The sequence below is a fragment of the Formica exsecta genome, unplaced genomic scaffold (genome assembly GCF_003651465.1).
Source record: "Formica exsecta isolate Colony F162 unplaced genomic scaffold, ASM365146v1 scaffold915, whole genome shotgun sequence".
NCBI classification, from domain to species: domain Eukaryota; kingdom Metazoa; phylum Arthropoda; class Insecta; order Hymenoptera; family Formicidae; genus Formica; species Formica exsecta.
The window spans coordinates 127977-154427 of record NW_021853683.1 but is presented as its reverse complement, the minus strand read 5'-3'; the positions used below and the strand labels follow the sequence as shown (position 1 = coordinate 154427).

Sequence of the window (26451 nt, the reverse complement as noted above, 5' to 3'; positions counted from 1 at the left end):
AAAAAAAAAAAAAAAAAAAAAAGCGATCCGCTTGGCAACATGTCGAGCGAGCGAGCGAAAAAATTTGTCTAGTTTGCTTTAACACGACGAGAGACTCGTCCGATCGTCCTTGCAGGTCCACGGCACACGACACTGCAATATCATGAGTTGCTTCAGGTACATGTTGCGCGAGGGTGGCATTAGCAGCTTGTGGCGTGGCAATGGCATTAACGTGCTCAAGATTGGTCCGGAGACGGCACTCAAGTTTATGGCGTACGAGCAAGTGAAGCGAGCTATCAAGGCGGACAACGAGGCGCGTGAACTCAGACTCTATGAGAGATTTTGCGCTGGCTCAATGGCTGGCGGTATCAGCCAATCGGCCATCTACCCTCTCGAGGTACATCCCATTATCTTATGACTCCTCGTTGCAGCTATATTGAATCATGATGTCAGATGCGAGAAGCCATGTAAATTTGTTATGTACTATGACTCTTATATCATCACATTATATTAGCTTATATCAGATTGTCAGTGAAAAAAATATAAAAAGAGTATAAGTTATGTAATATATATATATATATATATGCGATAAGATAATATATATACATACATACACGTCATAAGATGATATGTAGCTAAATAATTTGTCAAATAGTGGCTCAGATTTTGCTATAAAAAAACAAAAATAATTTTATTGCAATAATTATTTTATTAAATATTTTATCAAATGTAAACAAGTTTTTATTAATCTTTGTGTAAGACTCGAACATAATGACGTTTGCATTATTTTTTTGAGAAATTCCGCGGTGAGATTTTTCTACCCCTACACAGATAATAAACGTTCCGCCTCCTAATTAAAATAGCAAACACAGGAGTGGATTACACGAAAAGAGCGCAGCAATGAAAAATAATCGCGGCGCAATCGCTCGCACCTCCGCACGTCGTCGGAACCCCTTTGCAACAGCACGCAAAGGGTATATATGGGATGTAATGAGAGAAGAGTCATTTGTATGAAATAAACTCTAAAGAGAGAAATGAGAATAAAGATATGTAACAAATAATTTTACAGGTACTGAAAACGAGACTCGCGCTGCGAAAAACGGGCGAGTTTAACGGTATGGTAGATGCGGCTAAAAAAATATATAAACAAGGTGGCTTAAAATCCTTCTACAGAGGCTATGTACCCAATTTGATAGGAATACTTCCATATGCCGGCATCGATTTAGCCGTCTACGAAGTAAGTTAAAATACTAAAAAATTCTTTACATTATATTTTCGATTTCGTTATACAATATATTTGTTGTAGTTATTAATATTATTTATGCGCCGTGCGCGCGAAATCAAAATATATATTTATACGATTATCTAACTCACTATTGGTATTCGAGTCGATGTCAAGATAAATTTTCCGAGGTTGAATCGATGAATTAATTTGCATGATACACGATTTATTTATTCATTCCATAGACCCTGAAAAATAATTACCTACGTACACACGATAAGAAAGAACAACCGGCGTTTTGGGTTCTGTTGTTGTGTGGCACAGCGTCGAGTACAGCAGGCCAGGTGTGTTCATATCCGTTGGCACTGGTACGAACGCGGTTGCAAGCCGAAATTGCGCCAGATCGTTTGCCCAATACCATGACGGGTGTTTTTAAAGACATTCTGAACCGTGAAGGAATACGCGGCCTGTATCGCGGCCTCACACCCAACTTTCTTAAGGTATGATCAACTCAAAATAAATTATATATATATATATATATATAGAAATTTTATGGATTTTTTAAAAATTAAATTTAGAATGTTATTTATAAAATATATTGAAGTTTATATACACACAAATTTAATTATTTACTTCAAATAGATTTTTTTATAATTGTGTTGTGATACAACTTTATTTTTTGCACTTTCTGCACTTCCTTAAGATTATCTGAAAGAAATTTTATTAAAAATATAAATATGTTCTTAATATATAAACTCCGATCTTTTCAATATTTGAACTTTATTTCGAGATAATCAGATTCTCTAAAAAAAAAAAAAAAAATAACATTTTACTTAGAATTTATTTTTAATCAATCTTATATATTTTATTACACATTTCTTCCTTTGTATTTTTTCTGCAAAATAAATGCTATACTCTTCATATTTATATAATTCGCTCTTAAGAAAATGTAAAATGTCGAAATTTGAAATAATGAAAATTTATGATTTATAATGTTGATTGGTTTTCTGCGTTGCGCTTACTCTCCCTATCATAAAAAAATATAAAATTCTAATTGTCATCTATGTTCAACATACAGAAATAATGAAGGTTAAAATAAAAAAAAAAATTATATTATATTTTCTTTTACTAAAATATGTATTTTTTTTTTGTAGGTTGCACCTGCAGTGTCTATTAGCTATGTAGTATATGAGCATTTTCGGCAGGCACTAGGCGTGAACATGACGTGATGAATATGCATACTAGGATTAATTTAATTAATTAACTTATTCTCTCTTTTTTCTTCTCTCTCTCTCTCTCTCTTCTCTTTTTGTTAGACATAAATAATCATCGACAGACGAATATATGGCCGTTTGATTAAACATGTTCGTTCTATCTTTTTCGTTTTATCTCAAAGAAAAAAAAAAGATAAAGAAAAAAATGCGATCTTTATTTATTATTATTGATAACTCGAAAAGTTTCTTAGATAAATCGAGCGTTCTATATATCTCGCAGTTTTTTTATGATTTATTAAAATTTAAATATACTTTAATATTTTAATATTAATAAATTATACAAAAAATAACTATGAACTAATAATACAAAAAATAAATGTGAAATAATATAACATCGTAATTACCAATTTTTTTTTGCAATTGCTGTCATACATATTGTTATTACTGTAATGTAACAATATCTGATTTTAAAGAGTAAGTACAAGGCAGAGTGTGTTCCATGTGTAAAAAAAGTATTGTTTTTCTTTTTGTAAACAAATATACTAAATAGCAAGTTTTAAGTGACAGTGATCGAAGGAGGAAAGGCCAGTTCTCGATTATTATTTAGTATAAAAATGAATTTTACCGATGGAAACATTCAAGTCAGTACAAAAAAAGAGAATTTGCATATTATATATATATTATTATAATTATCTATTTATATATAATTATAAAGTTTATTGTAATTTATCGGTAACCATGTATAGAATAGTGCCCTTAAAAGTAAAAATATGGTATTGAATTTAATTTTCTCAATTTTTTAATTTAATTTTTTTTTATTTATTGATACATCAGATCATTATTTTATCAGATCACTAATTTCTCTCTTTTTTACTTGTCTGACTTTAATGTCCACAAAAAATTTATATCTACCATTTGTAAAAGCGATGTAATATCAATCTAAAGAATTTCGTTTTAATTGCAAGAATGGAGGATCGAGTTATACATTGATACTGTGATATGTATATGATTGTAAACTGAATTTTCGCTTGGTTTGTCTATATCGAGATCTTGTAAATTATGTGATGATTGCTAAATTATGTAAAATAAGTTGATTCATTGAAGTAACATTTATGAAATAAACAAATTTTGTATGATTTTGCAAAATAATATTTATCTATGGAATTCTAAAAATGTAATTTCATATTTTGAGGTTTTCATAGAAGCATGATGAAAAAATCCTATAATAGATGGAAAAAAATATATGTATATATATATTATAAAAACGAGAAATATTAATTCAATAGATCGTGTTTTTTTACATAATTTCGCAATTGTTATATATTATTATAAATAGTCATCATCTTTTATCTCGATTTTATTTGATTATTGGTACTTTGTAGATACGTCAATTTGATTTCATCGGCCATTATGTTATAATTTACTATATTATATATTCGTGAATTGCTATAATTATAGTTCATTCCCCTAGATAATTTTTGTGAACTTATGAAAACTATTGTGTATATTATGTATTTATATGTATTATAAATACGTACACAGTTGGACGTACACATTGGTTATCGATAAATGTTTGGAAAATAGTGATGATGACTATAAATTATATATAAAAAAACATTATTTTATTTTAATTCAATTTTGAGTTTAATTTTAAATTCATTTCATCTTATGTTATGGAACTAATAAAAAATAAAACAAGAATGAATAAAAAAGTAATATTTTATAATTAAACTGAAATTTCTAATAGAAATTGAATTTCTCTTAATAAGTTCTTAATAAATCTTTCATATAGAGAATATATTAAATAGTTTTTATTAATCATTTTTAATTCCAGAAAATTATTAAAATATTGTGAATAAGTTATTAAATTATATAAAATTGATTTCTCGCAAAATTCGTCGCAAAAACATAAATTTTAATTTATATCTTATATGTGTGTATATATATATAGTTTTTTTAAATATTTATTAGTGATTGTGCAAATTTTTACACAGTATACTTTTTATTATATAACAACCCTTGGAAAAAATTAACAACCAAGTAAAATTGTTGCTAGTTATTATTTAATTAATTTAGTTAATTATTATTTAGTTATATTAAATTATTACAGGAGAATTGAAAAACATAAAAAGCTCGGAGTTCGCGATAAGAGAGATATGCCTTTTGATTTATCCATAGAGAGAATTTAATAACGAGATTATTTTCATATCGTAAATTAAGATTTAATAGGATATATTTCAAATAATATATCCTATTTATTTTTATTAAATATTTGTTTAAGAGTTAAGAATCTTGAAATTCCATATATTTAAGCCACTAATCCTTCGATGTAGTCATCTTTGTTTAGAACATCAAAACAAATTAATTTTTTTATTAACTATATAAGGAATTTATAAATCTCAGATGTTTATTTAACTAAATAAATAACTATAAATTATATTGTAGTTTTTTAAATCTCTAACAAAAAATTATTTCTCAAAAAAATTAAGTCTGTTCCCTAAATTCTCGCAAAAAATGTGCTATTACTCTTTGCTCATTTACATTTCTTTTTTCTAGAATATCTTGTATATAAATCAGATATGAAAAATTCTAGGATTGAATAAATTAAAAAAATAAATATCGCGTGTAATACAAATGATTTTTAATACTCACCTGTTAAAAATCGTCTAAATACAAGGTATAAATCTGGCAATAAAGTTTACGAACTTGAAAAATGGAAGAAAAACGCTGAAATTTATTTATAGTATCCCAAAAGAACTACTTTATAGGGAATTGCATTGCGGTTTAGCAATAGGTATGTATAGTATATGTTTCATGTCGCAAATTTTATTGTCAGATAATATATATATATGTAACAAAAATTAAATGACAGAGATTCAAAAAATAAGAAATGATCTAACTTTTTTACAATCCAATAAAATATTAGCTTTCATGATAATTAACATTAAAATTACGCAAATTGTATTGCAAAATTCTTCTTTTCATTAATTACTTCAAATTAAAATAAATGCAATAATATTTATCACAAAATACGTTATGTTATAATATAATTGTGAATTTATCGTTTTCTTGCTTTATTGAAAGGGGCACTGAGCTTTCTTAGTTTTGCAATATATTACAATACATACATATTTAGATAGGCACCATATTTAGATATATTTCTTATTTATCCCTTTTGCTTGAAAATTTGCGACATGTGGAATAAATTTTTTTCCTCCCTCCCACCCCTTAAAAAATAGAAACAGCGCAATGATTTGATGAAGTAAAATGATATATCAAATATTTATAATTAAACAATTTGTTTTCTATCTGTGATTAAATTTCCTCGTATTTTATGTTATGTATTTATGTAATAAATTTTAATCAATTTTTTTTTGTATTAAATTATATATTTTAACAAAGCTGCTACTTTTATTATTGAATGCTCTTATTTTTTTGATGTGAAAATGCAAATTTTGTTTTTATTAAATTCTTTTTGTCCTTTTACAATCTGCAGACTAATATACAATAAAGTTTACACATTTTATATAAACGATATTATTGAGCAATATCAGTCAAAAGTTGCTTATTTGATTTTTTTATGACTTATTTTTACATACCTTTGGTAGGAACACATGCTTTTTCAAACATTCTATCGACATTAATAGTAAATTAAGTGAAAAAAGCATGTATTAAAATATCAAACTAAAAAAGGCTTACAATGGAATTACAAGACGATCTTAATATATGGTATGGAATGTTATAAAATTGGTGCAAATCTTATGTAACGGTCTTACTTTAAGCTAATTTCGCGTTTCAGTCTGAATTAAGTAGCTTGCCTGCTTCCTGATCGAGCAGCCAAAAGAGAGTGCCGTCAATTGGATTCACTCTCGTGGCTGGCAAATCCTCTTTGTCTTTCAAGACCCTCTGTAAACAACAATAAAAAAGGTAATTTAATATAGACAAAACTAAAATTCCGTGTATGTTCGACTTTCAATCCCAATTTATATGTGCAATTCTGTAATTTTGATCAAATAGGATATGTCCTTCCTTCCATTATATATGTTCTAAGAATCAAGCGGCAAATATGAATAGTAAGAAAACAGCATAAGAAAAGTCAAGTCAGGAGGCAAGTATTTTACGGAGAATCAGATGGCTAAGAAGATGGTAATAGAGAATTCTTAAAAATAATTTTATAACCAATTTAAATTAATATAGATTAAAGAGAAAGTAGGGTGACAAGGAGATACTATAGTACTATATATCCAAATCCAAGACAGATATTCATAAATTAAATGAAGAAGCTGGCTGGAAATAGGATATCCAGAAGATTCGACAGTACAGGTAGAAAAAATATTTACATATTATTTTTATTTCCAAGTTCCCTAATAATTACCACTGTCCCTCTCTTGTGCTGCTCTCCTACTATTCATATTTGCCACAATGGCAACACATATGACAACATTAGAATGTTGGATATGCATATTATCTTGTGTCTTTTAGTCCCTTTCTCATTTTAAAGATGGGCCCAAATGTACATTCAAAAATTAGTCGCGAAGTATAAGATATATATGTATCTTCTATTTCTAAAATAGAAATTTTTATTTTCTCTTTAAATATATTTTATTAAATATATTTCTATTAATTATTATTTATTATTATTATTAATTATTAACTGCCATCACATATTGAATTACTATTAAAAATATTAAATATTTCTTATTCTCGCGTTTTCAAAATGTATAAAATTGTAAAGGTAAATTCAAAGTTAATTGAATTATTAATTAATTAAAAAATTTAATAATTACCTTGACGATTTCGGTTTTGCTGGCGCCGGTAGCAATAAATATGCACATGCGAGCGTTATTAATGACCGGCATGGTAAGGCTGATCCTACTAGGTGGTGGTTTCGGCGCATTCAGTTCCCATGTGACCCACATGTTCTCATCGTCAAGAGCCCGATGACCCGGAAAGAGCGAGCATGTATGCCCGTCCTGACCCAGGCCCAGTAGTAAACAATCGAATCTCGGTAATCTGTCCGGCGGGAAGAAGAAGGCCATTTTTTTAATGTAATCCCTCGCCGCATTCTCGACTACAAATACATATAAATAAATAAATGACAAATAAATAACATAAACAATAATAACTTATAAAAGAATTATAAATGCATGTATATGATAATATATAAAACGAGCAAAAAATAAAATGTATCATGCAATAGATGTGAATAAAAATAAAATTGAAAATTGAAAAAATAATGGAAGGTTAAAATAATTGCAAGTATATAAAAAATATTAAATAAAATAATAATTATGAGATATTTTTAATTATATATAATAAAAATATATATATATATCAATTATTATAAAGGACGCTCGAAAAGTAAGAGTCAAACATCGCCGCTAGTGTATATAATCAATTCTTCAAGACAGCATATACACATCTATTTCATAAATTTCTTCATTTAATCCATAAACATCACAAACTTGACTGATTTGGTAACGGATAAATAAGAACAATAAATTGATAATACAATGGTTTCTGGTTTCTCTATCAAAGTAAGAAGTTTCTGCATAGTCCAATCTTGTCACAGGTATATCTGACACAGGTTGGTCTTTAAGGCTTGGTCCTTATTTTTCGAACTTTTCTTATTAATACAATAGAAATACAGAATAAATCGTTGACTACATACCAGTTAATTCTGAATCGATTTTTATGAATTGCTCCTCAGTGACAGGTATTTTTCCAATGAGACAACTTTTATAGAGGCCAAAATTAGAGTCAGAGTTTTCTAAAGGTACCACTCGTTCATCGCAGAAAAAGAAGCGCCACTTGCTCCAGTCGGTCGCGATGTTAGGCAAAGACTTGGCCAGTAAATCCACTACTGAACCACCTATAATAACAGAAAATTAGTCATTAAGTAAAAATAATTTATCAATTTTTTGTATCATCTGTATATAACCATCTTTTCTCCCCTTCTCCTACGCCTAACTTTTTAATAAAATTGAAAATTTAGATTAATGTTCTAAAAATCTAATTATACATATTTATCTAAACTATTCTTTTATCTCCTATATATTGACATGTATTTTTAAAATATAGTTGGTATAGACTTTTCAATATAATTTCCATACAATAAAGTATATTTAATTAAAACAGCAATTTTGGTCAATATTTTTTTGAAACATTTCTTATATATGTCTATGCATACATATTTTTAAGACATCTGTATAAGCTGTTTAACCTACAAAATTTCGGAAAATTCCATCAAATATATATTATATATTTGCTGCACCATAAATATGTATCTTGTCTCATGGAACATTATATTTTGACATAATACTATTGTCAAATCGATTAATTAATCCCAGGCATGTGGAATGCTGAACATGATCAACAATCATCTATCATTTAATCTTTAATCAGTGAGTGTATTTTTTTCTTAGCTATACTCTCTACATTTTCATTAAAAATCTTCTATATGTAAGTTTATATGAAAACATTAAATTCGCAGAAATGTTTAACATTTATATTTCTTAATACACAATAAAAGCCCAAACACACAAATTCTTAAATAATTTTTATAATCCATTAATTTATCTGTATGGATAGCATGTATGTGTGTGAGATAAAGCTTTGAAATTATGTAAATGTAATACATAGTTTACAATTTCTATGTATTTATATTTATACATTTCTCTCTATATATATATTTATATTTTACACATATTTCTTTAACATATATATTCTTTCTTTTTCATTAATTGATTGAGTCGTATACTTATTGATTGAGTCATATACTTATACAAAATAAATCTCAGTTTTTTAAATCTTAGATAAAATTTTTCCAAACATAGAAATATATTAATAAATATAAAAAATATATATTCAATTTTCATTATACATATAGATATCAAAATAAAATCGGAATTTTTTTTTTACTGAGATGATGACAAAGCTAATGTCTCAATTGCATGTTAATTTCATAAAAAGTGTAACAAGTGTAAAAAGTAAAAAGTGTAACATTTAACTTGAAAAAAAAGAGAAGAGCAAGATTAAAATCGCGGTATAAATTTGTTAAAGCACAATTTCTCATGTCAGAGACATGCAAAAATCAATTTTACGAAAAACGTGTTTCGTTCCGTTGATTATTTAGTATTTCGTTTAATCGTGAATTTAACGAAATAATATATAATTCTACATCAAAAGATTCATTTTCGTGAACCGTGACAATACGAAATTTTGACCTTGGTGAAATTAAAAAAACCTGAGAGTTATTTTGTTCGCGTAAGACACTAGCAAAAACGAAAATCTGATTCTAACGAATATTCTATAGTATATATATACTTATAGAATTATAAAACGCGGGAATAATACACAGGAAATATTGTAGAGCTAAATAGGTGTGCAATGATAAGAAAAATAGAAGATAGAGGATAGGCTTGTAACAATTGTAGGAGATCACTTATCACCTGATACTCCGAATCGAAAGATCCGATCATCACGTGAAATTGCGTCATCGGCGGCGCGAGCAACAAGATTAGAGATCCGCGAGAGTAATTGCTCCTCGTCGTTGGCCACCACTATCTCCGTCATTGCGTATGTTCCTCTGCGGATGAGCTGTGCGAAGTTATTGCGTACATGCACCTCCCAACGTAACGACTATCAAAATGCAAGTGCGCCGGCGATTCGCATACACGACAGCGGCCTACGTGCCTACGTTCTGTCCTACGATCGGCACTTGTATCTTCTACACTTTCCACACTTTCTTTATATCCTCTTCAAAAGCCAAGACATCGATGATCAAAGAAATTCGAGCCTCCGCGAAAATTAGGGGTGCGTTCAAAAATCCTACCCATAGGGTAAAATAGCGTTTAATTGACCAATCAGGATAAAAAAGACGAAGATTTCTTTGTTCCGATTGGTCAATTCAATGCTGTTTTACCCTACGAGTAGGATTTTTGAACGCATCCTAGTTCAGGAAAATTACGCTAAATGGCGCGCGCATTCGATGAGTTAAAAAGTGAAGCAGATATACGTATAAACTAACCTAGATTTGTGCATAATTTAGCGCGTGAAAGATTAAATTAATGCTCGATGCTTAAGGTATAATGATAACAATCGTGATTTGAGCAATCGTCATTTTATGAATCCTCACGTTTTAGCTTTTATCATAAAAATTCCATTAATTGGGTCGTCCAACTTTGTGTGGCCGGTGATTCAACTGTCATATCGTCTTACAGATTAGATTAGGTTATAATATGTATACTTGACTTCTCTAATTTACACAATTTATGTAATTCTCTTTTATTTTTATCTATAAGCTGATCTAAGTTATAAATCGATAAAAAGAAACCGTATGTAATCAATTTTATTAATCTAATATCGATTTTTTATTCGCATTTAGTCATATGTAATCTGTAGATAAGAAAATTATAATTAACTTTTTATCGAAAGATTTTATCATTTTTTGACGATTCTTATTCGTTGCCTCCTATTTAAGAACAAAAATTTAATTAGCACATAAAGATACGTTATAAAATTTATCATCAATGTTGATGTGAGATGTATAAAATAAATAAATATTAATAAAAATCACGATTATAATAATGTATTGTTACTAAAACATGAATTTTCTACAGGAGTGTAAAGGATTCCAGTGATTGATTTAATGGATCATGGCTGTCTTTAAACCAAGACAAATCTGTTTATTGCAAACAGTTGGACTGTTCAGATAACGCAGAGTTTTGTCAAATTAGACAAAACATAGAAATAATGTCTTTCAGAATACGTTTAACTCGCAGTAGACCAATGAGACTTTTGGGTAGCGTCGCCATGAAGTGTTGGGCTTTTAGTGGAGTTTATATCCTTGTCTGCTTCCTTTTATATTGGTTATATGGTGGGATTTTAGCTTTCTTCTTGCTGTGCTTTGCCACAACTGGTTTGTACCTTTCTCGTTATAGAAAATATTATTTTCTGACAAAGTCCTTTATTATTATTATTTTAGTATTAATTTATAGAAATATTTTTATCATTTGAACGATTTTATATTAAGGTTCCCTATTTTTATATTTGTAACATTTTTATATTATTACAGGAATACTCTACCACAGGGAAGATCAACTTCTTTATCATCCAGAACTGCCGTCTCATTCCAGAGTTTACGTGCCAGCTCCTTCAATATTTAATTTACCATACCAAAGTGTATATACCAGAGCTGCAGATGGTACAATGCTACATATGTTCTTTGTTTCCCAACCAGAGGATAGAATGAGGAAAGCACCTACGCTATTGTTTCTTCATGGCAATGCTGGCAATATGGGCCATCGGTATGCAGTATTTATTGTTTTATTTTAATATTGTTCTATTTTTGTTACACACACTCACATATTAAAAATAAGTTAAGTATATTATTACAACAATAATGATTAAAGTATTTTTAGAAATTTCGTTAATTATAATATTATTGTAAGAAATGCTCCTTATTTTGATTGTATCTATATAATCTCTATTATGTAAAAAATAATGGAATTATGTACATTATTAGTAAGAAAATATTATGATTTACAAGAAAGAAAATATTATTAGTAAGAAAAATATATAAAATATATTAATATATAAAATATATTAAATATTTATATATTAAAAATATATAAAATATATTAATTTTTTTCTAGGTTGCAAAACATAGTGGGACTGTATCATAATATCCAGTGTAATATCCTAATGTTGGAATACCGAGGATATGGCCTGTCACAGGGTTCCCCGTCGGAAGAGGGTCTCTATATGGATGCCCGAGCAGGAATAGACTATCTGTACAGCAGAACGGATATTAATACTAATGAAATTATAATATTTGGTAGATCACTAGGTAAGGAAACAGGTTTTATTTTATTATTTCTACCAATATTTATGTTTTAATTATTATTTTTTAATTTATAGGCGGAGCAGTAGCAATTGATTTAGCGACAAAAGAAGAAAATTCGCAGAGGATTTGGTGCCTTATACTCGAAAACACCTTCACTAGTATTCCAGATATGGCCACCTTATTTGTCGGATCAAAATTTCTACAATATCTACCACTTTTTGTATATAAAAACAAGGTGAAAAGATAGAAAATTTCCAATTTTTTTTAAATATTATTTTGTACACGATTATTTCGATTTTCTGCAAATTACGGGCTTTTTTTAAGAAAAATATAGCATATTGTTTATTGAAAAGTAGCATAACTTTGTTCTCGATATTTGTGACTTATAAAAGTAATATTATTATATTATATTGTCATTCTTTAATTTATTAGTTGCTATCAAAAATATAATAATTTATTAAATTTTTTCACATTTTTAAAATAATAAATATGATTTATGACCACACATACACACACATTTTTTGCACAATATATTCTCATATCCTCTCTTATATTTTCGTACTTTTTATTACAGTATTTATCTATTCTGAAAGTTCGCGCAGTCACAGTGCCCACTCTGTTCATTTCCGGTTTGGCAGACACATTGGTGCCACCTCGCATGATGCAGGACCTCTACAAGAATTGTCGGAGCACGTGCAAACGTATACTTCCAGTCGTGGGTGGCACACATAACGAAACCTGGTGCCAGCCGAATTACTATCAAAACATTTGCACTTTTCTGACTGAACTCAGGGAAAATCCCCCTCCAAGAGTGACGTCTAGTCATTGGCAAATCGATGATATCTAATGACGACACTAATTAAGTGCGCCTATTATTACAATTTTAGACATAAGAGTCATTTTCATGTGTTATAAACGTGGGAGAATCGACTTTATCGAATCGAAATTTCATGAACGTCTTCTTCTCGTACATTATAGTCGCAAAGAAATCGACCTTATGACTCAAAGAAGAAATTAATAATTACCCTTGCGTCCAAATCAAGTTATAATTAAACTCAATTAGACTAAATAATTTAATTTTTTGTAAATACAAATCAATTTGAATAATCGATTTAATTTAATTATGATCATTTATATCAATTAGTGATTAAAGAAATATTAATTAGTACATATAAAAGAAAATTATAAACTTTGAAGAAACTTTTTTACAATGGAAATGTGTGAATCAAAAATAAAATGTAAATATCTTTGAAAATATGATTTAAAACTGTTAAACAAAAAGCTATCTACCGTTAAACTTATTTATTAAAATAAATAGAATTTTGTAACTTTACCAAAGCATGTGTAATTGTAAAAGTAAAATTCTTAATATGTTTCTACATTTACTAATTATTATATATTATTGCAAACTGTGTGGTTCCTGTTACAATAAGTGCTATAATAAAAAGATAAGAAGGGATTAGAGATTATGACAGTTAATTTACACAAGAATATATAAACTGCACTAAATTATATGGAAGTAATAATATCTTTTATATGTTTTCCCTCAATGACAGTCTTCATGTTTTTATAAGAAAATAAAGATCCAATAAAATAAAGAAAATCGAAGAGATTCAACTAACGATTTAAATATTATTTTTAATAAAGGATTCAAAAGAGGTAATCTCTTGAGACTTTTAAGAGACTTTATTTGAAAAAGATATGTATATAATGTACATCACACAAATAATGTGCATTTTTTCTTATCTTTGATCTTATCATCAGCGGGTTTTTTCGATATTTCAATTGGTTACTGAATTATTGAGTTGTCACAATTTACATGATTTATTCTATCTGCAAATCTACGATTGAGTCGATACCTTATCTATTTACTAAAATTTACGATTAATTCGTCTTTTTTTCGCGATCATTCTTTGAGTCAGCAGAATGCCGATTATCGTTAGAATTGCAAGCAGGGCGATCGCCGTGGCCAGAGCAGCTATCATTCCGGGACTGGTTTCGAATGTCACGACCTGTTTGTCAGAGATACTTGCAATATTAACAGTCATTCTTTCTGCGAAATGGGAAAAGTCATCGCAAAAAACTTTTCCCTTCCATTTATACCAATGAATCATTCTTTTATTAGTTAATGGAGATGGACCAGCACATCTATAATTTATAAATTTAAAAATAAATAGATTATTTTATTTGCTTATTAAGTTAATTTAATAATATATAAAAATACAAAATAAGTTGATATTTATATCTATTCATAATTTGTGAAATATAAGTTATAATAATACTTACAATTATATTAACTAATATTATTGTAATTACCTTAAATCTTCTAACAGACTAGGCTTCATCAAGTAAAGTTTTGGGACTAATATATTTAACATCCATTGCAATGAGCAATTGCAAATAAATGGATTACCTTGCAGATTAATGAGATAATTCATATTTACATCAAATAATTCTGACGGCAAATGAGCAAAACAATTATTGCTCAAATCTAGCTGAAAAATAAAGAAAAAGAATTATATGTAAAAATATATTTTTTCTAACAAGTTATAAAATATACTTACAAAACAAATGTTCATATGCTGAAAAACATTTTTCTCGATTGTACTCAACTTCTTATTACTCGAAATAGTTATGTTAATACAATCATTCTCTCTCTCCCGTAGCATTAGAAATGCTTCTTTACTAATCTCTTCAATCGTCTCCACAATATTTACTTCAAGCCTTTCCAATCTCAATTCAGACCGGATTTTTATATCTTTTAGACGATTTTCATTAACTTTTAAAATTCTTAAATTTGGAAAATTCTTAATAGAAACCGTTTCTGGAATCATTGTTAGATTGTTAAAGGATAAATCCAGTATTTCCAAATCTTTCAGAAAAACATCTGGAAATCTTGACAAAGAATTTCCATTAATATTTAGATCTTTTAATCCTTCCAATAATGTTAAATTTTTAGATATATCAGAAATGCGATTATTTTGAATGTTTAAAATACGAATTGATGATTTTTGTAGTAATAAGTGGTTAATAAAATTGTTTCCTGCATAAAGTTCCAGCAGTGACAATGGTAGATTTTGGAGATTTAAATCGAGAAGATGATTGTTGTTAATGTAAAGAATCTTCAAATGCTGCAGGCGGAACAGTGACTTGGTTGGGAGAATAGTCAATTTATTGAAGGAGAGATCCAAATATTTCAGTTGCGGTAACCCATCAAGAAAATTCTATAAAGTAATAAAATGAAACAAATAAGAGATTAGTATATAATATTAATATATTATAAAATAATTACATATTATATAACTATTTTTATTTATGTAATTTATTATTATAATTATCTTCGACAAATTTAAATAATTTTTATTGACATAATTAAATAAAATTGCTATATGCTACCAGATTAGTAAGATTGTTGTGAGACACATCGAGAACTTTCAATTTGGTTGTTGTGTTTTCTGAGCTTCTCTCCAAGCTATTGATCCGATTATGACTTAAATTAAATTTGGAAAGAGAAGAGTCTATGTTTAGGATGGAAATATCGAAGCCCCATAATAGATTATGGGAGTAATTTAAGTCTTCGAGATCGTTTAGATTCTTGAAGATATCTGAATGTATATTATCCAACTGATTCTGAGACAGATCTAATTTTTTTAAATGTTTCAGATTTTTTAGTTCGTTTATAGGTAAAAGTACTATGTTATTTTTTGAAAGAATAAGTTTGTTTAATGGTTGATGCTGGTCAAGAGTAAGAAGATCGAAATTAAAGACATCATTGACTCCTAGGTGTTTGTCATGGCAATCAATAATTGTTCCTATAAAAATATTTATAATTAATAATAGCATAAAAATGTATACATATTTTACTAATTATTAATTTTATTTACTATCATTTATTTATTATAATTCTTCTTATAGTCTGTTATCTTCTCTTTTAAAAGACATATAATATCAATATTTATGATTGGTAGTAATAATATAATATATATTTGTTAATTTTATTATATATCAGTTTTATTTATTAGTTATTAATTTTTATTGTTTCTCCTTATGCCTTATAGATTTCTCTTTTTTTTTTTGGACTTACTTAAGGCAGAACATATACAGGTTTTGCATATGTCACACAAACATTTGTTGCACATGATTAAAAGCAATAACATAATGATATTACAGTAATTAAACATTATGATTCGTAATTTTATTATTCGCGATTTAATTTCACATTCAGACTAGGTATCAATGGTTGCTTATTCAGTCAGAGCAAAAGGTGCAACTACTATAACCAATCCTGATAATATATCTGATAAGTACGTTTACCAGATAATGTATTACTCATCTTGTTGCGAGAAATGAAGTGTGATAAATTTAATTGATTAGTCACAATTTATAATTTGTATTAACTATACAATATTTGTGGAATATTCTGTAGCAAATCAAATTATACAGTAACTTTGATATATTATACATATATTTATATTATTTTTTTTCATTAATTTTAAAGGTATTTTCTAAAATATTAAACTGCAACATTTTTTATATTAAAAATTTTTTATTATTAAATAATATTTGAAAGTTAGTTATTAATTTTAAACAAAATGTATAGAATAATAATTGATAAATCAACTAGTTGCTAAACAATAAATTACCAAGCGCTTAACGATAACCAAATATGAACTCAAAAAATTTTTTAATATCGCGTTACACAAAAATATTAATATCGAATATCACTTATCGTTACTAATGTTGTATATAATATTTATCGTTTAATTCAATCATCTATATCTTAATAAATAATTTATAAAAATATAGAATAAACAAATATTTATGAATTAATTGAACTTTCAAAATTAAAACACAAATCTAAGACTTCTTAAAAAAATCTGTCAACGTGGATTGCTTTTTCTTCACTTTCTCCATCTTTGCTTCCATTTTCTTCACCTCTCTCTTCCTTTCTTCCTCTTTTTTCTCCTCTTCGTCCTCGGAACAGCTTACATAAACATGTTCTTTCTTTGTTACAAAATATTCCCCTTCCTTATAAGTCTTATTGACTAATTTTAGCATCTTTCTTTTGCCATTTTCACATTTCACTTTTGCTGGAGAGGGACTTTTGGATCTTGCAACAGCTTCAGGCTCTGGGGATTCAGGAACTGATTCTTCCATCTCTATGTCACTCTGTATATCTGAATCACTGGAATCACTCTGGACAACAATTCTTTTCCGTTTCTTGGCAGTTTCTTCTGTTTCTTTGCTTCTATTACGCTTTTTTCCACGTAAATTCTCCTTTTTTTTAGCTTTCCTTTTTTCTGTAACTTCTTCCTGTTTGGCATTATCGTTTTTCTTTTCTGTTAATATCATTTCTGTAGGCTTTGAAGGAGATGCAAGTTTTCCGAAAAAATTATCCAAGTTTCCTGACTTTACAGAAGTGCTCTTTGGAGACACTTTTTTAGTGATAGAATTGACAGAGCCTTTATTCTTCTCCATAGAACCTTTATTCTTAGAAGAATTTTTATGATTTTGTACAGAATCTTTATCATTTTCCACAAAATGTTTTTCCTTTTCTGTTAATTCTTTAGCTTCCTTCCTTAAAGCTTCATCTTTTTTCATTGAATCTTCCTCCTTCTTTGTCAATTTTGTTTCCTTTAAAAAATTTTTATCTTCCTTTGTTGAGCATTTATTCTGTTCTTGAAAGGATTTTAATTTTTCTGAATTCTTTGGCTTTCCAGTCATACCGAACAAATTATTAAATCCACTTTTCTTTGCTGTATTGGAATTCTTTTCTACCTTTGATGGATTTACAAAATCTACAGGCTTTGAATTTGTCCTATTTTCCAATGTAATTTTCTTTGCAGCTGTACCCCATCGTAACAGCTGCATTTCCTCATCACTTCTCTCTTTACAGGCATCACATTTTATTGCACTGTAATTTACATTTCCAGGACCAGAAGTGGCGAGTAATTCCAAATCTGCAAGAGGTTTGTGAACACTGTAGAGATGCTCCGAAATGATTTTATTGAACTTTTCTTTAGCCTTCAACAAAGTAGATTCTTTTACTATCTCTACACGCATTTCATTATCCTTTAGAAAGCCTATTAATAAATATGTGCATTCAATATTGTTGTTTTTATATTTTTGGTAGAATTCCCATAAGATCTGTTTTGCTATATTCACATGAACGTGTAACTCATTACTTAGCCATTTATAAGTGACCTAAAAATATTAATTATGCATTAATTATATTTATATACAAAATATAGATAAGCATTATATATGAACGTGTTCGCAATATAATTACCAGCTTATCATTATCAAAAACATGGCCAGCCAAAATTTCCAAGTATTCGTTCAATGTTTCTTTAATCATTTTTCAACAATATATTTGTTATAAATGTCAGTTAATTGACAATGTATATGATTCTTTCGAGTGTAAATATTTACTCCGTTTCGCCAATCTAACCTAATTTTGCCTAAAATGACGTCGATTGGAAAAATATGTTCTGTTAAAGATTTTATCTGATGTTTTGTGACGCTCGCCGATTAATTTATGCCGCTCCTTTTACAAGACATTTTTTATTAATTACTTTCTCATATCTTATTGCTTACTACTTCTCTTTCTTGCGCTAGTCGCGTTCGCGATACTTCTATTTTCCACGTGATCATATGTTAGAGTGAAGGATGAGGGAGCAAATAAGGCAAAAGGCGCAACATTTCCATTCCGTGCGCATGTAATTTAATTAGAATAATTACAGGGATTGAGGGGAAAAGTCTAAATTGAAGGAAATATTTAGCTTTAATCTTAGAATAAAGAATAAAGAAAATCGAAGGAATGGCACTAAAATTTTAATAATTAAAAATTTTAATCGCGGAAATTTAGACTCTAAACATTAGCATATCAGGAAAATTAGATAAAAGGCATGATTCAGAACTTCAGACATTGTATATATAATTCCAAAAAGCATTATGTATTATAATTTATTTGCACCATGTGAACAAAATGATGCTCTATAATTTTAAACAAATAATCATTATTTCTTGCAATTGCATTTGCGTGAAGTCACTACTCTGCATTTAATTATATGTATGCGCAATCAACTTGCACGATTTTATTTATAAGAAATCTCAGAAAACATTATATTATAATTTATTTAATAAGTATGTGAAGGAGAGAAGTTATAGCTCTCAGATATAGTAGATATCATATATTCTAGCAAAAATTCACTTTTTCTTGATTTCTCTTTTCCAATTTCTCCTTTCTTGCAATATTCTTTTTAATCTGTTCCAACATTGATGCATCCTGCAAGATAAATAACAAGCATGGTAAATCCTTTATACAAAAGATAGTAATAAGAAATATAATCTTAGAAATAGAGATACTATATATTGTATATAAATATATTGTATTACTTTCTCTTTTTATTTTTTATTAAAAATATAGAAAATATATTAATATTGATCGATAATTTCTAGTATATGTACGATATTTATTAATTACTATGAATAATTATATAAACATAGATTTGTATATAATTCTTCGTTATATTTATATATTGTATATTAAAAAATGATAAAATACTGTTTTCTCCTTTACCGTAACAGCTATGAGTAACGAGCAATCGTTCGTGTGTATGTATCGAGTAGTGTAAATGCCGTTATCGTTATTGTCTCTTGTCGTCTCATTATGAAAATTGCCATCATTAAACGATTCTGTTAAATGAATAGGCACATTCCAGATTCTGCTCACTCCTTTAATAAGGTTCACATTTTCTTGATAAAAATCATAATCATGGGTGTTATTGACCAGGATATTAACTGAAAAGAGAAAAAACAGGGAAATTTTTCATATACAATTTTTCATTTCACTATTGCTATTTACTATTTGTCTATATGTATTTGTGCATATGTATGTACGTTTTATATATAATATTAATTTTCGTAATAAATTGATTAAAAATTTGAATTATTTAATTAGCATATTTGTTTCGCCAATTATCAAGACCTACCTTCGGGATTTGATTTCTTGCTCACATTCGCCATACAACTTCTGATCACATTTATCATATTTACAAGCTCGCATACCTTTTCCTCCAATACAACATCTCTTAAATGCTCGAACTGTTAAACAAATAAAAATAGATTATATAAAAATAAATTATTTAACATATATAATAATGTTCAGGAAGAGGAAAAAGAGGAAAAGAAGGAAGGAGAAAGAGAAAAAATCATGAATGTATCGATATATATACATACATACCTCATACGGCACCGGATAAGAGGTCTCCAGTAACGAGGAGACTGATTGAAATCCCGGCAAATTCTTCTTAACGAGTCTTATGTATAGATCGTCCGATAAGTAAGGCGTAATGGGTGCGAGAAGACGCAACGATACTTCCAGGCATTTTGCGAGAGTATCGGAATGTCCGGCTGCATTGTCGCTTCTGAATCCGAATTTTGTGCCCTCCTGTGTTTAAAGAAATTTTATATGTATATATTATATGATTTTAAGGAATTATTAAATTAAAATTAATTAAGATACAAACTACATTATCATTATTATTATTATGATCAATATTTTTAACATTCTTACATACTTCATAAAATATTGTACTACATTGTACCATGTAAAGATCGCAGAACTCGTAGTGCAGAAATTGACGAATTGCGGCAATCGCCTTATGGAAATTTCGCTCAGCAAACGCACTGTTCACTGTCTCCACCATCCATGACAATCGGCTCAAGATCCATTGATCCAGACTACTTAGATATTTTTTTTCTTTGTCTCCGTGTTGTTGATTCTGTTTGCTTTCTTCACCATTCTTTCTCATCAGTAATATGTATTTACTCGCTTGCCAGATTTTGTTACAGAAATACTTGCTTGTGCGACAATCATCTATGTCGAAACTGATGGTACGATCTATAGTAAAAGTTTCTTTTACAATTCTTCTTAAGATTTTTAAATTTTTTTAAATGCTTTCAACTTTTAAATAATTTTTCAGGTTCTTCATATTCATGTTCTTAATATTCTAATTTACTTACTCTTAATATTACGTGCGCACAACGATAGCCTCAAAGCATCTGCGCCACAATCTGGTATTCCTGCAGAGTATGATTTCGCGTTGACACGCAGTGTTCGCTGCAATTCGTCAGCGCTGAGAATGCCCGCTGCGTGATTTTGCTTTGCTTGTGCATTCAATTCCTATGTTACAATTGCATTTTAATTCTATTTTTGTAATATAATTTTAATATATATGTATGTTGTAAGTTTGAAGAATACTCACTTCAAAGTTACACCCATTTATAATGTTTTCTGGTAAGATGACATTGCCAGAACTCTTGGACATTTTCTTGCCATTAGCGTCACACAGGACACCATGAAGCAGAACCTCCTATGCATATATATAATTGCATATATATAATCATCAATTCAAGCACATTTACGCTAAAAAAACTATATCTTTACAATATACATAAATCTTTAACAGAATATATATATATATATATATATATATATATATATAGCGCACAAATAATTTATTATTTATTAATTTATTATATATATAATTATATACCCTAAATGGCAAATTTTGTGTCATTTCTAGACTTAACATCACCATCCTCGCCACCCAGAAAAGAAAGATGTCATGACCAGTTTCCATCAGTGTTAATGGATAGTATTTTGCCATATCCTTCGTCTACGACAATAATAAGTGTAACATGTAAAAATAATAAAAATAAAATAACAAACTATTATAATACAATAATAAAAATAAATAACAAAAAGATAATGATAACAATAATAATAAAGAATATATTAAAATACAATTATAGTAATAATAGAAAAACTAACATGTTCCGGCCAACCAAGTGTGACAAATGGTATAATTGCTGAAGAGAACCACGTGTCAAGGACATCAGGATCCTGATGTATGCTCACTGTATCTCCATATTTCTCCCGTGCTCGTGAATATGCCTCTTTTTCGGATCGTGCGATTATCCACGAAGTGTTGCTAATACTACTAGTGGGAAAGACATCATTGTCACCACTATTATTGTTATTATTGTCACCATGATTTACGGAATACGCCGGAATGCGGTGACCCCACCACAATTGTCTCGACACACACCAATCCCTGAAGAAATAAAGAAGGAATTCTTTTTTTTTAATGTATCAAATTTATTTAGTTATATTTGCATGTTTAGAGTCATTCATGTATTCATCTATTTATTCTATTTGTTTACTTATTTATTTATTCTTGCATTTTATTTATTCACTTCTTTATGTATTTCTTTGCATACTTATTTCTTTATTGAACAATTTAGTTATTTATATATCTATTTACTTATTTACTCTCATTTATTTATCAATTTGTTTCATAATTAAATAATCATATATAGTAATTTTACCTGGGGTTTTCAAGCCAGTCATACCACAATTGTTCGTGGCCGCTGTCGCTCGAATCGATCCTTAATTCACCATTCTTTACGGCTTCGTACGCTCGTCTAGCCATTGTCGTACATCGCACGAACCACTGCTCCTTAGGCAGATACTCAATCACATCGTGCGTACGTGAACATCGTGGCAATATCATTCGGTGACGGTCCTCTACGCTCTTCACGATACCTCGCGTCGACAACTCGTTGATGAGCCTCTCCCGTGTGATGAACCTTGATAGTCCCTAAAATTATTGACAACAATAAACAAGAAAATAAATCGATAATAAAATAAGTAAAAAAAATATAGAAATATATTTAACCAATATTCTATAAAAATATATTGAATAAAAACATTGTATATAGATATATGAGAAAAAAATATAAAGATATTAAATATATTAAAAAAATATATGTATCTCGAAAAAGAGGGAACGTTGAGCTATGCATCTTTTCCAGGAGGTCATACCTTGTATTCTTTGCATACATCTGTCATATTACCAGCCTCGTCGATGACGATAATAACTGGAAGATCGTGTCTTTTGGCAATGCTATAATCCAAGCGATCGTGTGCCGGTGTGATTTTTACCGCACCTGTGTGAGAGAGAAATATGTATATTTTTAATTAGTTCAACAATTATAATAATAAAAGAAATAAATTTTATTCAAAACTTATCAATCTACTTTCTCTCTCTCTCTCTCTCTCTCTCTTTTTATACATTTTTCGACATATTTATAAATTTATTTTCTATAAATCTCTTTTTACTTTTTACCAGTGCCAAAATCTCTCTTGACTGAGGAATCAGCTATGACAGGTATGAACGTTTCTTTTATAGGGTGTAAAACTTGTCGTCCAATATAACTCGAATATCTCTCGTCATCCGGATGCACAGCGATAGCCACATCCCCAAAAATCGTCTCCAATCTAGTCGTTGCAACTATTAGTTCTTCCTCTGTAAAACCAAATGCATTAAAAAATTGGCATATGAAAATTAGTTTTAATTAATATTTATTTTTACACTCACTCGAATCTTTGATCGGATATGCCAGCTTGATTAATTGGCCAACAGTAACTTTGTCATTGTGACCAGGTAACCGGAGTTGCGTCTTGCCATCTATTACGAAATCCTCGACTTCGATCTCTGAGATAGTACTGCGTAACGCCGGAGACCAATTAACGAGATCTCTACCTCTGTACAATAGATTCCTTTCATTTAACCGTACGAACGTTTCTATCACTGCTGCGCTATGACTCTACAAGATCACACACAATGAAAATTCTACGTCATAATAAAAATAAATATATATATTTTTTTTATATATGATAAAATAGAAAATACACATTACTTCATCAATGGTAAAATATTCTCTGTTCCAATCAAGCGTAGCACCAAGAGCTTTCAGCTGCTGATTGATAATTGTGGCCTTCTCCGTCTTCCATTGCCAGAGTAATCGCTCGAACTCGGCGCGGTTCATATCGTTCCGCGTAATGTTTCGCGTGCGCCGCAACATACGTTCCACCACCGCCTGCGTCGCGATTCCTGCATGATCCAGACCTGGTATCCACAACACCGGATGGCCTTTCATTCTGTGCCTGTATGTATGTGTGCACAGTAGAGAAAAATCTATAATATAATAGTAAATTTACCTATAGTAAATAAATATATCAACATAAAAATATGATATAATAATAATAAAATCATTAATATAATTACTGCCATCTCTATATATGGACTGCGTTTCGATATTCACTACCAGTACTGAAAATCTATAGTGTCAACTGAAACGCAGTCATAGTAAGTTGTATATAGTAATCAAAAAATAGTTTGACTGTAATATATGATTGTAATATAATGTAATGTAGCTCTTATGGCTATTAATATTGCTAACCATCTCGCTAGGACATCCTGGATTGTAACAGTGAGAGCGTGACCCAGATGCAACACTCCTGTTATATTGGGTGGTGGTAAAACCATACTAAAGGCTTCTTTACTCTCTTTTTCCTTGTGCTTGTCATTTCTTGTCCTAGCTGTCCTGGAGGCAGTAAAGTAATTGTTGTGCTGCCAGATATCGTACCAGCCTTGCTCCACATCTTTCGGTTTAAACGTCGCGGGAAAATCTGCACTTGCAAATTTAAAGCAAGGTATTACTTCTCTTTTATTCCCCCATTTGTTTCTAATTAATATTTTTTTCAGTTGATTTTAATCAAAATTTTATTTTATATGTTCTTGCCAATGTGCGAAAAAAGTTAAAGTTACTCCTACTTTTCAGAGGAAATTCTTTGCAAATAACTATAGAGAAACTGAATATATATAAGGATTCAAGTACAGGAAACATGCACATATATATGTATCATTAATAACAGATTTATACATAAGATATAATAAAAAAGATGTACCTGTTAATCTTTTATTATTGCATAATTCTGCAGTTGCGGTTGAAGTGCAATAACGTAATGTCTGACAGAGAAAATCCATTCGTAGAAAAGAACAATCGCTCAACGTACGTTGCATCATTGATAATATAATTTTACTCGTCAAAATACAAAATAACAAACGACAAATTGTATTGTAGAGCAAATTTATTTATTAATTCAATTAGTTATATTCGTCATGTTCTTTACATAAAAAAATATACACTTTTGACATAACCTTTACACGCGCGAACCGCACTACAAAATTAAATTTCAATCAAGCTTCAGACTTTCAGACTGCAAACCTTGCTTTCTTTATGTCATTAAGCCTATTAGGTTATGTTAAACCTATTATACACATTGAAGATGTAGATCAGTAGATCTGGCCAATCGACACGGAAACCTTGTGCTCCTTTTATCCTGATTGGTCAAATCCCAATCTCTCCAATATGCAGTGTATATACATGCTATACAGATGCGATGTAATTAATATGTAAATATGTAATCTGTGTATATATATAAATTTTATGGACACATATAAATTATGTTATACAAATCTGAATATCCCTTATAAAAAATAACAGTGTATTAATCCATAAATGTATCAAAAAATTAAACCGAGTATGTTACCTACGCATAAATGCAAAATATAGATTAACACATCTAAATAAAAAAAAATAACATTCATATTTGCTCATAATAGAAAAAATATAGTCATTTGTAATAAAATTAAGTTATTAATTACCTTAATCTATCTTAAGCAAAGTATCTTGACTCTGATTTAGCAATAATTTTTTGATCTATAACAGTAGTGATATAATAATAATATAATAATGCTCTAATTAATTCTGTAATGTTTTCTCGTTTTTTATATGTTGTTCTGAATAAAGATGATTGCGTAGTTCCAATAGACCAAATGTCTCTATTTCACACAGCTTACAGAAAATGGCCACATTCTTCATCTTAAGTACATCTCTGATAAAAAAGTAGAATATGTATACATGTATATATGTGTATGTTAATAAATAAAAATGTAATGTTTACATACTCGTGAGCAAAACGTTGCAATTCCAAAAGATGTTCTAGCATTTCCTCCTTTTTCTCATCCATCTCGCATAGTTCTAATGCTTTATGCAGCGGATATATATCGCATTGTCTTGTTGTTTCTCGAATGGATGGCAAAAAGTATAATTTGTCATAATAATTCCATTTATCAAAGTCATAATCGATCTCGTCATTCAATGGATTATGTGATTTTCTTTGTTTGTCTCTTAGTTCAAGCAAAATATGTTTGATTTTATTTTGACAGATAATAATATGCTCACTATTGGAGTTTTGATTTAGTTGCATTCCT

General features: G+C 29.0%; 7 protein-coding genes across 15 annotated transcripts in view; 2 read left to right on the top strand and 5 right to left on the bottom strand.

Moving 5' to 3' along the window:
• Nucleotides 1-2591, top strand: part of LOC115245129 (calcium-binding mitochondrial carrier protein SCaMC-2-like) — a 22529-nt gene extending 19938 nt beyond the window's left edge. For both annotated transcript variants that reach the window (XM_029823253.1, XM_029823254.1), the window contains 4 exons: nucleotides 116-376; nucleotides 1049-1216; nucleotides 1447-1701; nucleotides 2356-2591. In XM_029823253.1, coding sequence (XP_029679113.1) covers nucleotides 116-376; nucleotides 1049-1216; nucleotides 1447-1701; nucleotides 2356-2430 — 759 coding nt within the window. In that variant the 3' untranslated portion in view covers nucleotides 2431-2591. The remainder of the gene's footprint in view (nucleotides 1-115; nucleotides 377-1048; nucleotides 1217-1446; nucleotides 1702-2355) is intronic.
• A 3258-nt stretch (nucleotides 2592-5849) lies between these two features.
• LOC115245152 (6-phosphogluconolactonase) lies at nucleotides 5850-10192 on the bottom strand. Of its 2 annotated transcripts, none has more exons than XM_029823289.1 (4): nucleotides 9867-10192; nucleotides 8087-8287; nucleotides 7203-7486; nucleotides 5850-6321 (listed from the first exon to the last, which is right to left on the bottom strand). In XM_029823289.1, the coding sequence occupies exons 1-4, from the start codon at nucleotides 9988-9990 to the stop codon at nucleotides 6211-6213; spliced, it is 720 nt and encodes a 239-aa protein (XP_029679149.1). In that variant the 5' UTR covers nucleotides 9991-10192; the 3' UTR covers nucleotides 5850-6210. The 2 variants fall into 2 exon arrangements, with proteins under 2 accessions (XP_029679149.1, XP_029679150.1); XM_029823290.1 differs by lacking the exon at nucleotides 9867-10192 and adding an exon at nucleotides 8703-8727.
• Nucleotides 10193-10371: 179 nt separating this feature from the next.
• On the top strand, nucleotides 10372-13721 carry LOC115245151 (protein ABHD13). 4 transcript variants are annotated; one of them, XM_029823285.1, is made up of 6 exons: nucleotides 10372-10500; nucleotides 11037-11335; nucleotides 11492-11723; nucleotides 12072-12265; nucleotides 12337-12497; nucleotides 12837-13721. In XM_029823285.1, the coding sequence occupies exons 2-6, from the start codon at nucleotides 11170-11172 to the stop codon at nucleotides 13107-13109; spliced, it is 1026 nt and encodes a 341-aa protein (XP_029679145.1). In that variant the 5' UTR covers nucleotides 10372-10500; nucleotides 11037-11169; the 3' UTR covers nucleotides 13110-13721. The 4 variants fall into 4 exon arrangements, with proteins under 4 accessions (XP_029679145.1, XP_029679146.1, XP_029679147.1 ...); XM_029823286.1 differs by having other exon boundaries at nucleotides 10404-10647; XM_029823287.1 differs by lacking the exon at nucleotides 10372-10500 and adding an exon at nucleotides 10671-10690.
• A 235-nt stretch (nucleotides 13722-13956) lies between these two features.
• LOC115245154 (leucine-rich repeat and death domain-containing protein 1-like) lies at nucleotides 13957-16732 on the bottom strand. Its single transcript, XM_029823291.1, has 5 exons — nucleotides 16347-16732; nucleotides 15659-16074; nucleotides 14827-15486; nucleotides 14579-14757; nucleotides 13957-14410 (listed from the first exon to the last, which is right to left on the bottom strand). Exons 1-5 carry the CDS (start codon nucleotides 16441-16443, stop codon nucleotides 14134-14136), a joined length of 1629 nt encoding a protein of 542 aa, XP_029679151.1. The 5' UTR covers nucleotides 16444-16732; the 3' UTR covers nucleotides 13957-14133.
• Nucleotides 16733-16788: 56 nt separating this feature from the next.
• On the bottom strand, nucleotides 16789-18953 carry LOC115245150 (DNA polymerase delta subunit 3-like). Of its 2 annotated transcripts, XM_029823284.1 has the most exons (3): nucleotides 18860-18945; nucleotides 18552-18723; nucleotides 16789-18466 (listed from the first exon to the last, which is right to left on the bottom strand). In XM_029823284.1, the coding sequence occupies exons 2-3, from the start codon at nucleotides 18618-18620 to the stop codon at nucleotides 17120-17122; spliced, it is 1416 nt and encodes a 471-aa protein (XP_029679144.1). In that variant the 5' UTR covers nucleotides 18621-18723; nucleotides 18860-18945; the 3' UTR covers nucleotides 16789-17119. The 2 variants fall into 2 exon arrangements, with proteins under 2 accessions (XP_029679144.1, XP_029679143.1); XM_029823283.1 differs by having other exon boundaries at nucleotides 18552-18953.
• A 226-nt stretch (nucleotides 18954-19179) lies between these two features.
• LOC115245149 (valine--tRNA ligase, mitochondrial-like) lies at nucleotides 19180-25398 on the bottom strand. Of its 3 annotated transcripts, none has more exons than XM_029823279.1 (16): nucleotides 25083-25398; nucleotides 24575-24803; nucleotides 24032-24278; nucleotides 23710-23938; nucleotides 23458-23637; nucleotides 23154-23278; nucleotides 22658-22929; nucleotides 22101-22383; nucleotides 21823-21945; nucleotides 21532-21639; nucleotides 21290-21449; nucleotides 20872-21167; nucleotides 20508-20714; nucleotides 20257-20368; nucleotides 19845-20065; nucleotides 19180-19550 (listed from the first exon to the last, which is right to left on the bottom strand). In XM_029823279.1, exons 1-16 carry the CDS (start codon nucleotides 25198-25200, stop codon nucleotides 19461-19463), a joined length of 3000 nt encoding a protein of 999 aa, XP_029679139.1. In that variant the 5' UTR covers nucleotides 25201-25398; the 3' UTR covers nucleotides 19180-19460. The 3 variants fall into 3 exon arrangements, with proteins under 3 accessions (XP_029679139.1, XP_029679142.1, XP_029679141.1); XM_029823282.1 differs by having other exon boundaries at nucleotides 24032-24309; nucleotides 24575-24808; nucleotides 25083-25147; XM_029823281.1 differs by having other exon boundaries at nucleotides 24575-24808; nucleotides 25083-25147.
• Nucleotides 25253-26451, bottom strand: part of LOC115245148 (probable ATP-dependent RNA helicase spindle-E) — an 8609-nt gene continuing 7410 nt past the window's right edge. Inside the window, 2 exon segments of the mRNA XM_029823278.1 lie at nucleotides 25253-26072; nucleotides 26146-26451. The exon segment at nucleotides 26146-26451 is cut by the window's right edge and continues 20 nt beyond it. Coding sequence (XP_029679138.1) covers nucleotides 25940-26072; nucleotides 26146-26451 — 439 coding nt within the window. The 3' untranslated portion in view covers nucleotides 25253-25939.

What these genes read in the sequence shown, in the direction of transcription:
- LOC115245152 (XM_029823289.1), bottom strand. Translation starts at nt 9,990, where the DNA reads ATGACGGAGATAGTGGTGGCCAACGACGAGGAGCAATTACTCTCGCGG. An exon ending in AATCGATTCAGAATTAACTG is followed by an intron (nt 7,487 to 8,086) that starts GTATGTAGTCAA and finishes ATGTATTTGTAG; the next exon opens with TCGAGAATGCGGCGAGGGAT. An exon ending in GCAAAACCGAAATCGTCAAG is followed by an intron (nt 6,322 to 7,202) that starts GTAATTATTAAA and finishes TGTTGTTTACAG; the next exon opens with AGGGTCTTGAAAGACAAAGA.
- LOC115245149 (XM_029823279.1), bottom strand. Translation starts at nt 25,200, where the DNA reads ATGATGCAACGTACGTTGAGCGATTGTTCTTTTCTACGAATGGATTTT. An exon ending in GACTGGCTTGAAAACCCCAG is followed by an intron (nt 22,384 to 22,657) that starts GTAAAATTACTA and finishes TTATTTCTTCAG; the next exon opens with GGATTGGTGTGTGTCGAGAC. An exon ending in CGTTACTCATAGCTGTTACG is followed by an intron (nt 19,551 to 19,844) that starts GTAAAGGAGAAA and finishes TTTATCTTGCAG; the next exon opens with GATGCATCAATGTTGGAACA.
- LOC115245151 (XM_029823285.1), top strand. Translation starts at nt 11,170, where the DNA reads ATGTCTTTCAGAATACGTTTAACTCGCAGTAGACCAATGAGACTTTTG. An exon ending in GCTGGCAATATGGGCCATCG is followed by an intron (nt 11,724 to 12,071) that starts GTATGCAGTATT and finishes ATTTTTTTCTAG; the next exon opens with GTTGCAAAACATAGTGGGAC. An exon ending in AATATTTGGTAGATCACTAG is followed by an intron (nt 12,266 to 12,336) that starts GTAAGGAAACAG and finishes TTTAATTTATAG; the next exon opens with GCGGAGCAGTAGCAATTGAT.
- LOC115245150 (XM_029823283.1), bottom strand. Translation starts at nt 18,620, where the DNA reads ATGATTAAAGAAACATTGAACGAATACTTGGAAATTTTGGCTGGCCAT. An exon ending in TTTTTGATAATGATAAGCTG is followed by an intron (nt 18,467 to 18,551) that starts GTAATTATATTG and finishes TAATATTTTTAG; the next exon opens with GTCACTTATAAATGGCTAAG.
- LOC115245154 (XM_029823291.1), bottom strand. Translation starts at nt 16,443, where the DNA reads ATGTTTAATTACTGTAATATCATTATGTTATTGCTTTTAATCATGTGC. An exon ending in ACAACAATCTTACTAATCTG is followed by an intron (nt 15,487 to 15,658) that starts GTAGCATATAGC and finishes ATTACTTTATAG; the next exon opens with AATTTTCTTGATGGGTTACC. An exon ending in AGTCTGTTAGAAGATTTAAG is followed by an intron (nt 14,411 to 14,578) that starts GTAATTACAATA and finishes TATAAATTATAG; the next exon opens with ATGTGCTGGTCCATCTCCAT.